At 40.7% G+C, this 12,327-nt stretch overlaps 1 protein-coding gene across 21 annotated transcripts in view; it reads left to right on the top strand.

The window, feature by feature from the left end:
• Nucleotides 1-12,327, top strand: part of dtna (dystrobrevin, alpha) — a 437,527-nt gene that overhangs the window by 260,802 nt on the left and 164,398 nt on the right. For all 21 annotated transcript variants that reach the window (XM_078540552.1, XM_078540563.1, XM_078540570.1 and 18 more), the window contains exons 5-6: nt 7,715-7,800; nt 10,201-10,355. In XM_078540552.1, the coding sequence (XP_078396678.1) occupies nt 7,715-7,800; nt 10,201-10,355 (241 nt within the window). The remainder of the gene's footprint in view (nt 1-7,714; nt 7,801-10,200; nt 10,356-12,327) is intronic.

Raw genomic sequence — 12,327 nt, 5'->3', positions numbered from 1 at the left:
TGATAGTGGGGGATTCAATGATGGCAATGCCATTGAATGTCATGGGGCGATGGTTAGATTCTCTCTTGTTGGAGATGGTCATTACCTGGCACCTGTGTGGCGAGAGCCACATGTCACCTCAACCCTGGAAATTGTCCAGGTCTTGCTGTATTTGGACATAGACTGCTTCAGTGTCTGTGGAGTCACAAATGGTGCTGAACTTTGTGCTATCATCAGCGAACATCCCCACTTCTGACCTTATGATAGAAGGAAAGTCATTGATGAAGCAGCTGAAGATGGTTGGGTTTAGGATCTTAAGGTGGCTAATGAGGTAGTAGATATGTTGGTGTTAATTTTCCAAAATTCCTTCGATTCTGGAAAGATTCCATCAGACTGGAAAGCAGCAAATATAACTCTTCTATTCAAGAAGGGAGGGAGGCAGAAAACAGCAAACTATAGGCCAGCTAGCTTGGCGTCTGCCATGAGAAGGTGTTAGAATTGATCATTAAGGAGATTATAGCTGGGCACTTAGGGAATTCAAGATAATCGGGAAGAGTCAGCATGGTTTTGTGAAAGAGAAAGCATGTTTAATCAATTTATTGGAGTTCTTTGAAGGAGTAACATGAGCGGTGGATAAAGGGGATCCTGTAGATATACTGTACTTGGATTTCCAGAGGGTGCCATATCAAGGAGTATTGCAGACAATAAAAGTTCATGATGTAAGGGGTAACATATTTGCATGGATAGAAGATTGGCTGGCCAGCAGAAGACAAAGAGTATGCATAAATGGGTTTTATTCTGATTGTCAGGATGTGATGAGTGGAGTCCCACAGTGGTATATGCTGAGGCCTGCACTTTTTACAACTTATATCAATGACTTAGATGAGGAGAGCGAAGGCATGGTAGCTAAATTTACAGATGGCACAAAGATAGGTAGGAAAGTATGTTGTGAAGAGGACATAAGGAGCTTGTAGACGGATATAGATAAGTTGAGTGAGTGGGCAAAAATCTGGCAGTTTGAGTATAATGTGGGAAAAAGAGAAGTTGTTCACTTTGGCAGGAAGAAGATAACTTAAGTGGGGAATGGGTGCAGAATTCTGAGATGCAGAGGGATCTAGGTGTTCTAGTGCATGAGTCACAAAAAGTTAGTATGCAGGTACAACAAGTAATTAAGAAGACTAATAAATGTTATCCTTTATTATGAGAAGAATTGAACATAAAAGTGAGAATGTTATGCTTCAGTTATACAGGGCAATGGTGAGACCACATCTTGAATATTGTATGCAGTTTTGATCTCCTTATTTAAGGAATGATGTAAATGCATTTGACGAAGTTCAGAGGAGGTTTACTAGATTGATACTTGGAATAAGTGGGTTGCCTTGCGAGGAAAGGTTAGACAGACTGGGCTTGTTTCCACTGGAGTTTAGAAGAGTGAGAGGTGACTTGATTGAAGTATATAAGATCCTGAACGGTGTTGACAGGGTGGATGTGAAAGTGATGTTTCCTCTTGTGGGTGAGTCCAGAACTAGGGGGCACTGTTTTAAACCAAGATGAAGAGAATTTTTTTCTCTCAGAAGCTTGTATGACTTTGGAACTCAGAAGGCTCTGAAGGCGAATAATTGATTATTTTTAAGGTGGAGGTAGGTAAATTCTTGTTAGGCAATGGAATCAAAGGTTATTGGGGTTAGATGGGAATGTGAAATTCGAAACACAAATAGATCAGCCATGATCTTATTGAATGGCAGAGCAGGCTTGAGGGGCCAAGTGGCCTACGTCTGGTCCTATTTCGTATGTTCGTATATCAGCAACTCCCAGAAAGACCATGGTGGACCCCGTGGAAAAAGAAAACCTGTGTTTACATCACAAAGGAATGGAGTAAGCATCCCCCTGGAAGGAATGGGACAAGACTATGGTGTCTGAACACAGCAGATAGATGGTTGATAAAGAAATGTTCAACTTCAAGGGACACAAAAAGGGAATCAGATGGAGACAACCAAGTGCCAGAAACACAGAATACTATAATTTCAACTTTAAGCCAACAAAGCTTGCCCAAAGCAACTGAGCCGACTACTCCTCCAAATGTGACCAGAACGAGACCAACTGAATTTATAAAGTCAGAGACTTGGAAGGGAGAGAAGGGGTAGCAGGTGAGGAAAGATTGCACTGTAAAGGTGTTGGGTAAAGACTTGGGAGGAGGTGTAGTATAAGGGTATTTGGCATAGCAAGGGTTAATATGGGACTGGAGAACGGTACCGCCTACAGTGTGATGTAAAGTGTCACATGACAAGGGACCTAGGTCAGTCTAAGAGTATGCAGAGGTCTGTGTAGAAGTAAGCATGGAGTTAGCTCATAGTCTGGGCTACACCTTGTATGTATATATATAGTTATGTGTTACCAATTAAACACTACTGTTCAACCTTACCTCTGAAACTCTTTGTGAGACCTACTGAACAAACTTTTACAATAGTGGGCAGGTTATTGCTGAGTAAATGTTTTGTGATGGCACTATTGATGCCACCTCTATTTGCTGATGTTTGAGAGTTGACTGATCAGGTAGTAATTGTTGGGTTGATACCAGTATCTTAGCTGTACTGAAACATGTTGGCTAGGGGCATGGCTAGTTCTGGAGCACAAGTCTCCAGCACTAGCCAGGATGTTGTTGGAGCCCATGGCTTTTGTTGTATCCAGTACACTTAGCCGTTTCTTAAAATCACGTGCACCAAATCGAATTTGGCATCTGTGATAATGGAGACCTCACGAGGAGGATGTGATTGATCATCCATTTGGCACTTCTGGCTGAAGACGGTTGTAAGTGCTTTAGCCTTGTATTTTGCACTGATGTGCTGGATTTCACTATCATTGAAGTTGGGGATCTTTGTTGAGCCGCCTCCTCCCATCAGTTGTTTCATTGTCAACGGTCTTTCAAGACTGGATGTGGCTGGACTGTGGAGCTTTGACCTGAACAGCTGGTTGTGGGATCACTTAGCTTTGTCTCTGGCATGCTGCTTCCCCTGTTTGACATTCAAGTAGTCCTTGTTGTAGTTTCACTAGGTTGACACCTCAATCTTATGTATGCCTGGAACTGCTCCTGCCATGCCCTCCTGCACTCTTCATTGAACCAGGGTTGGCCCTGTGACTTGATGGTAATGATAGATTGGGGGGTATTTAGGCCATGAGGTTACAGATTGTGGTGGAATGCAGTTCTGCTGCTGCTGATGTCCCACAGCACTGAAGCGTATTTTCAGTGTGAAGATGGGCCTTTCTTTCCACAATGACAATGCAATATTCACTCCTACCAATATAGTCATCTGCAACAGGTAGATTAGTGAGGATGAAATCAAATGGGTTTTTCCCTTGTGTTGGTTCTCTCACTACTTGCCATTGGCCCAATCTGACATCTGTGTCATTCGGGACTCAGTCAGTTCAGTCAGTAATGGTGCAACCAAGACACTCTTGGTGATGGACATTGAAGTCCCCAGCCGAGACTATCTTCTGTGGCCCTGATATCCTCAGTGCTTCTTCCAAATGATGTCCAACATAGAGGAGTATTGATTTATCATTTGAGGGAGGATGGTAGGTGGTAATCAGCAGGAGATTTCCTTGCCCATGTTTGACCTGATGTTATGCGACTTCATGGGATCTGGAGTCAATGTCAAGGGATGGTGATGGTGATGGTGGTGTCTGGGACATTGGCTGTAAGATATGATTGTGTGAATATGATAATGTCAGGCTGTTGTTTGACTAGTCCATGGGACAGCTCTTCCAATTTTGGCACAGGCCCAGATGTTAATATTTGTGATATTCTAATGGATATGGGGAGGTGGTGGCATAGTGGTATTGTCGCTGGACTAGTAATCCAGAGATCCAGGGTAATTCTCTGGGGACCCGGGTTCGACTCTCACCACAGCAGATGGTGGAATTTGAGTTTAATAAAAATCTGGAAATAAAAGTCTAATGACCATGAAACCATTGTCGACTGCTGTAAAAACCCATCTGGTTCACTAATGTCCTTTAAGGAAGAAAATCTGCTGTCCTTACCTCGCATATATGTGACTCCAGACCCACTCTTAAAATGCATTCTGAACAAGGGCAATGAGGGATGGACAAAAAATGCTGGCCCAGCCAGCGACGCCCACATGCCACGAATGAAAAGAAAGACAGACTTGCATTTATCTCGTACCTCATTTATGTATTACAACACAGGTTTTCTACTAAGACCTTTACTTCTATAAACAGTTGCACAACTGATTCCATAAGTAGATTAACTCTACAATGAGCTGAAACCTGCATCTTTATTCTGTTCCATGGTTAGGTTAGCATAACCCAGGTCTACCCAAATTATAGTAAACTACTTAATGGAAAGTGCATAGGATATGCATGTTCTCCTGTTATCTCAAGCCACTAGACCACCACATGTAGGCTATCCCAATTTATTTAGCAGAAGGAAAAAGTAAGAGCCAAGATATTATATAGAATAATAATCAAATTTATGTTGTATGCAAATCTGGATATCTGTTTTAAAAATGAGCTCATTGTCCTTGTAGCTTCTTTTAACGAATTCTGAGGAAGACCATCCCATAGAACAGATAAATCCCATAGAACAGGCAATGAGCTGTGCTGTAAGTAGCAGACATGAATATGAAACAACAACATGAATATACTTCAGATGGACATTTGCATAGAATAGATTTATGAAAACTAATCACACTTCAGACAGTCAAGCACATCTCTCAGAAACATCTTAAAAGTTTTTCAAAGTAATTAATCATAGATAAAGTTCAGTCGCAGGTGAACATTGATCGTTGGGGTATTCCATGTGATTGATATTTAATGACATCTTGATGACTGCAATGTAATCACAAAAAATTAATTAAATGATCATTTGAAGTCAATTGTGAGAAAGTGATTCATTGGATCGCCTGCAAAGTTTTGTTCTTTGAACTATTTTTACAGCTGTTACAAAAAAAATTATAGTCTTTCTATGGTCATTGGCAATGCCAAATCAGTTAGACTTCTAAGTGTTGCAGTGGCTTCTATTTTTGGAAGCATTGAAGCTTTGAACTTCCTTTCAGAAGTGATTAAGCATGTGTAACATAAACCTAAGAGTAATTATTTGCCATATTAGTGGATGAGCACTTCATGGGTATGACATTTCTTTGTCTGCTATTTTAACAAAGGAATTTACCCATTTAAAACAAATTGGTCCATGTCTATTTTGACCCTGAAACTTTCTTGCTAGGAGAGAGATTTTCCATGTGTTCAAAAGTAGATCTACTTCAACAATGGAGCTGATATTGATTTTTGGTTGCCTGCTGGTCCTCACAACTGGGTGTCACCCAGGAAACTTTGGACCAGCACGGAGGAGAGGTGGCGGTTGGAGGTGGTGGGGGCGGCTGTTGGTGGGGAGATTTAATGAGCCCCTGACTCTTTTCTCCATGGGGAATACCAGGTGCATTGAAAAGGAAGATCTAACTTTAGATCTACACTCTGCAAACTGCCTGCTCAAAGAATATTAAAAACATTTTTTATAACACTACAACTACTTAGAAACAGAGGTACAGTGTGAGGACATTAACGCAATGAGACAAAATTGCAATGTCTTATTTTTCTTATCATATTACTGGATGGAACGACACCCGAGTACAATGAAATTAATTAATGTCTGAGTCCTAATCTTTTGTTCAGTAAGTGAGCAGCTAATTGCATTCTGAGTTGCTGAACTAAAGGAACCAAACAACTTCAGGCATAAAGGGTTGGATTTTCAACTTAGAGGTAGGTAGCGGGAGTCATGAAATTTTCTAGCTCAGCTTGCCTGCCCTAGAAGAAAGTGCTTCGGACAGTGCAATTTTCATTCTCAGATGGCAGGTATGTAATGGAGTTGGGCCTGCCGCTCCAGATACTAGTTGGAAGTGGCCACAAGGGTTGCTCAGTGCCGAGGCGGGCTGATTAAAAGGCCCACCTTGGTTCTCTGGGACTTTGTACCAGTTGTGTTGTTAAATATTAGGCTCTTTAGCCCTCGTCTCTCACACTCCCTCACCCCCCCCCATCCACTCCCTGTGCCTCACCCCCCCATCCACTCCCTGTGCCAACTCTTGCCCTCCATGCCAGCTCATATCCCTCCATTATTCCCCATGTCCCATGCCAGCTTAGTGCCAACACATGCCAACCTGCCCCCCTCCCACCACCCTTACATGCCAACTCATCCAGTATCCATCACGGGCAGATCTCAGGAGCCGTGCTGAGATTAAATAAAATAAAGTTTTAAGTATCTATCACAGACTTTACTGTATTAAAAAAGTGATCATTCATTAAAGCCCATTTAATACATTTAAATCACCTCAAGTACTTAATCCCTTATAAAAACAACTATTTGTATTCATAACACCACATCAAAGACAACTAATTCTTTAATAACCTGGTGGAGCTGTCAATCAAGCTGTGAACTTACAGTTTCCACCCCCGCCACCCCATCCCGCTGCTGTGATAATGACAGGTTGCAGAAGCAGTCAAGCAGTAATAATAGTATAATGATAGTCCTTGGGGTTATGTCAACAAATATCTCTTGAAACTACTAGAACTGATTTTTTTCACTATGACACACAGGTAGGCAGTGTTTTTCAAAATTTAAAGGGCATGGGGTTTAAATAACTTGACAGCATGACTGTTCTACATACCTTATCCACCTTTCACGAGCATTAACATCGTGGAACACACACTGTGAGTTGAGGCCATTCCTGGAGTGAAAATCAGGTCTGCTTGTCCTGTGCACTGAGTTTAAGTGGCCCAGCTGAGTCGGAGTTTACCCCATGTGTGCTTAACAACCCACCCACTTTCGCCTATCAGTGAAAATTGGATCTGCTGGAAATAGGGGTAATCCGGGTCCTGTCCCCATTTTTATAGGTCCCTGGAGTCTCCCCAACTCCGCAAAAATCCAGCCTAAAATATTTTAAGTTCAGTCTTTCTGAGGCTTCAATGTTTAGTGACTTATTTAACTGTGTTCATTCTAGGTTGTTTGTAATAAACTGTAGGAGAGGGGTTAAAAGAAATGTCTTTGGAGTATGGAAGGAAAGCTTGAACAGGGAATAGTTAAAGCAGAGAAACTTCACCTTTTAGGGGAAAAGAGGATAAACATTTAAACTTCTTAATGTTTAGAAATTTAAGGGTCATGGGGGAAATTGCAGAACAGTCAGATTAATGTTGTGTTACTTTAGTAAGGTGATTGGGCCAATTTTTATAGTTCTAATTTCATTATAGCGATCTTATGTTTTGAAAAGACCACAATGTTTTTGAGTTCATATGACTCAAGATTAAACTGCATATGACTCAAGAGTCATATAGACTCGAAATGTTAACTCTGTTTCTCTCTCCACAGACCTGCTGAGTTTTTCCAGCCTTTTCTGTTTTTATTTCGGATTTCAGCATCCGCAGTATTTTGCTTATATGCCAGAACTGAAGTTGCTATTTTCTCGATTTTTGTTTTAAGCTGCCAATGATGTTCAATTTGTAAACATGTATCAGAAGAAAGAAATACAGCAGAAAAAAAAATTCTGTTGTATTAAAATAACTTTCAGATTGAGGAAAAAAAATGTCTTTTTCTTTTTCATAATTGTTGCAAAGTGAAGTGTGACATTAAGATCTCAATAAGTTTGCAGAAATGGATTAGTTTACTTATTTTTTTTTAAATGACTACAGACTGATTCATTTAAAATGTAATTATTTTTGATTGATTTTTCAGAGAAGGCCATGGCAAGATATCAGTTTTTGCTGTGAAAGTGGCATTAGCAACAATCTGTGGAGGGAAGATACTGGATAAATTGAGATGTAAGTCTTTGACCCATACTAACTATCGCAACGTTCCAGTCATTGTCCAACCCTTTTAACTTTTTTACCCTTTCACAAACACTGAGCTCAACTTTGAAATATGTGAAAAACTTGTATTTATATCATGGCTTTCATGACCTCAGGTCCCAGTGTACTTTTGAAGTGCAGTCATTGTTGGAATGTAGGGAAACACACAGACAGACAGCTTCAGAGAAAGCCTATAATGATATTATGATGGCAACTTTTTTGTATAGATGTGCTGTCTGTGTGCCATTTAATATCTGGTAAATGTTCATTTGTATTTCGTATGAACATTGCGCACTCCTGTTCTTGCCTGTATATAACAGTGACTGAAATAGAAAGACAGATTTCGAGAAAGATACACAAGTTGAAACCAACAGTTTAATGGAATAGGAAAACTGTAAATTGATCAGGTAGTAAGAGCTCATTACATAACATAATGGGGCAAATTTTGTTTTCACTGCATGGGCAATAACCTGGTGGAGGGGAGTCCCATCCGTTATAGAACCTGTCTGATTTTTATTCCATTTATTATAGTTTAATGAAAATCATATTGGTTCTGTTGTGGACAGATGATCTGCTCCATCAGTTTCTATCTTCATGATAAAGTCAGCGGTGCATGAGAATCTTGTGGCACCTGGTTCATGTTCATTTAAAGATGACATGCAACAGTCCGCTTTGTGCAGTTGTGTCTGAGATCAGTTATTTTCCTTGTTGAACTCTGTGGCACAAGGGAGGGGAGCAGGAGAATAGCAGCTAACATGGAGGCTCGGGAATGACATGGGTGAGTCAGTGGTGGTGGTGGGGGGGGGGGTGGGGGTGGGGGGGTGGCACTGTGTGAAGTGGAGTCAGATGCATGGAGGAGTAGAAGAGGGATCTAAGGGAAGACAGGGTGGGGTCGGGGGCATACAGGAATGGAAGATGAAAGGGCCTGGCATTCTGGGTGCAGGAGTGGTAGGTCGGTCAGTCAGTCAACGTAAGAAAGTGAGGGGCCTAAAGGGTTCTGTCAATACTGTCCACATTTGGCAGAGTCCTTACAGGGCTTTGAGTTCACCTACAACACTTCAATTATCCCTGCTGAGATTGATCGCATAATGTCTGTTACAATGCATGGGAGAGAGTGCCAGCTGGGCTTGCAAGTTCAGCCATGTCCTACAGAGTGGTGAATACAAGATTGGACACTAAGATGAACATTCAATAAAGAGTGAACAAAAATGCATAATTGTTTCTTCTACAATAAAGAAATGTTCCTAACTTCCCTGTAATCATCAATGCGTGCCAACCATGAGGAATGCCAGTATATTTAGCTCTGACTAAGCTAGTTTCAACAAATAATGATGATGCACACATATACAAAGTGGAACCAGTGTAATATGAAATATTTAGAAATAAAATTTAAATTTGAAAACATCTGTGTCACCTTTGTGCTCTCAGTAAGTCTTATTTAAATGACAATGGAGTTAGCAGGTATGTTGTGGCTGTGATAAAGAGCCTCCCTAGTTTTCAGGAGGCTCTTTTATAGCCCGTTCCTGTTGCATTGTCAACTAACCGTGGGTTTCACCACTGAAAAGCTTCCCTCGCCACATGATCACACGTCTCCCATGCACGCCATCAGCACTTTCAATCGTAATTGTAACCATGGGAACCAGCAAAGGAGCAAGAGAGCAGAAGTGGCACCATCTTCCTGTTCCGCTGTCAGGAATAGCACCACAGTTAAAATCTATCCATAAGAGGACTGTGATGGTATATGGAAATCTGAGATCAACATTTTAATTAACTCTCTAATGTTTAGAAACAGGAATTACCATTAACCAATAAAAGCGCAGTTACCCTCATTCAACACAATGTAACATATTCCAGAGTTTTGACAGCAAGACTAGCAGCATTAAGAGTGGAAGTTCATAAATTCATGATTGCAAGCAAGATAAGTAGCCTGTTGGAACCTGTACAGTGCATTCTTTGGAGGAGCATAAACTCACTGTCAGCAGCTTCTGGGCTTCAATGTTATTCTGCACATGCTTGAACTCCCAAAGTTTTTTTTTCTCTTCACAGATGTTGTTGGACCTGCTGAGTTTTTCCAGCATCTTTTTTGTCCCAAAGTTGATGTCAGTTTCAGTGGAGTAATGATGGAGAAGACTGACAGCTTCACTGACATTACCAAAGGAATTCGAACTAGTGTAAAATGAAGCTCAGCTGCAAAAGTGGCAGGGCCCTGTGCTGACTGTTCATGGTGGGCACAATGTACCTGATCTGTGTTCAATGTTTCTTTTGAATCAGGTGGTTGAAAGGCATAACCAATTCAGCAAAAGCTAGCCTTTCGTGTTGTATTTGCAAAGCTAGTAATGGTGTACTTTTCTTCCCCTATATATTGTCCTTCAGATATTTTCTCTCAAATATCAGACTCCAACGGAATAATGATATATGTGAAGTTTGACCAGTTTCTACGCGAGGTGCTGAAGTTACCAACGGCAGTGTTTGAAGGTCCTTCCTTTGGATACACAGAACAAGCATCACGGCCATGCTTTTCCCAACAGGTGAACAACTATCCAAACCTTTTAGTCTGGTGCAGACTGTGATTGCTGGAAATGACATATATGTATTGGGGGTGAATTTCTAGGGACCTTTTTCTCATTGTTCACTTTAATTTCAACAGAAAAGCTGTGGAAACATTTGGGGAAATGGCATATTTTTACACCATTTTTCCTGAGTTTCCAAGTTTTTCCTGCTTTAAGTAGTTCCAGCTGAGTGATAGAACTCCCACAAAAAATCACTTCCCATTATGTCAAAGTTTTATTCAATGGTGCTAAAACCATCCCTAACCATTAGTTTTTAAAACAAACTGTCATGAATTAAAATAAATTGAGACATTTTGCAGTGTTGTTCCACTTCTGAAACCAGCTTTCTGCATCCTAAATGATAATGATAAGGAAATCATAGCTCCTCAAATAGCAGTAAGCCTCAAAGATATGGTTTTTAATACCATTTTTTAGAAATTCTCATGTTAAAATATTATAAAATATAAAATGTTCCCTATCTGTCTGGAGAAAAGCTAAACTCCCAATCTAAATTAAATGAAATTTCCAGTTCCAATGAAATGTCTACAGACAAAATGTTAATTGCCTTATAATACAAAAGCAAAATACTGCGGGTGCTGGGAATCTGAAATATAAACACAAAATGCTGGAAATATTCAGCAAGTCTGGCAGCATCTGCGGAGAGAGAAACAGAGTTTACATTTGGGACCTCTCATAACTTCTGATGAAAGGTCACGGACCTGAAATGTTACCTCTTCACAAATGATGCCAGACCTACTCACTAATTCCAGCATTTTGTGTTTTCATTATGTTAATTGCCATGTCCTTTGCAGATGCTGATGGATCTGCCAGAACTTTATGGTTTTTATTTTATATATGTATATTAATCTACTACTTCAGCCAATATTTGGAATAAATTGTTAGTAATCTGTATGACCCTGATTGCACAGGCATCCCCTAAGATGGAACATCTTGCTAGAGATGCGAAAAGAACATCCTATACTGCGCTGTAGCATTTAGCCGTGAGCGTATATTGTCTTGAGTAAAATTTTTCCAAAGCTTTCACTATTTTAAAAATTATAACTTTTTTTATTTTTGGTGCTGTTGGGTGATCCAACAATAGTCCTATTTGTCTGCCTGTCATTGCTTGTTAGGGATATTTAGCGCAAAAAAGCAAACAATTCAAAGTTTGATAAGAGTATCAGTTACCTCGTTTCAACCCTCGAAATGATGCCCAAGTATGAGGCCATATTTACCAGCACTCAAATTTACTTCCAGTGTCACTGGCATATGCCAGACATAAAAATGGACTTTAAGTAAACAGGAATCAGCAGAAACAGTCAGGCCTAATGATAGTGACAAACTAACAACATATATTCCTTGTTTTTTCCAAATCTGAGTCTTCAAGTGGGATTGAGGGCCCCTGGTTCTTCTCCAGCTCCAAACACCTGTTGTTTATTCCCAGCCCTTATCCTTTCCCTTTCCCTATTGCCACTTTCCACTCTGAAATTGCAATCCCTCTCTCTTCTTCTGTTCAAAATGCCAAGTGCCTTTTCAATCCCCTTGCCATTTTCCTCTTCATTCCACTGGCACCCAGCCTTAGCCAGTACCCCCTGTCCAACAGTTTGTGGGCTGGGACCCTATTCCTAACCCCAGGCTGCAACTAATTAAACACCATGGCAGAAGGATAGTGTGGGGTGAGGTGGGAGGGTTGCGGGGGTAAAAGCCCCAAAAAGTGCCGATGATTTGGTAAACCGACATGATCGCACCCACTTCTGGGTTTTACCAGGGCTCATTTGGAGGTGAGTGGGCAACAGCCTTGGAGCTGTCAAGTCAGCATTTAAATATTTAAATAATCAATTATGAATTCTGGTTTTAAAATTAAGTGCTTGGGTTTCCCAAGCTGTGTGAAACTCATCTGGGGCAACAAGGTGAGAGCACAGCAGGGAGTCATTGATCAATGAAACTGACA

This window comes from Cetorhinus maximus, chromosome 4, assembly GCF_964194155.1.
Source record: "Cetorhinus maximus chromosome 4, sCetMax3.hap1.1, whole genome shotgun sequence".
In the NCBI taxonomy this organism is placed as follows: domain Eukaryota; kingdom Metazoa; phylum Chordata; class Chondrichthyes; order Lamniformes; family Cetorhinidae; genus Cetorhinus; species Cetorhinus maximus.
This window is presented reverse-complemented; position numbering and strand designations above follow the sequence as displayed.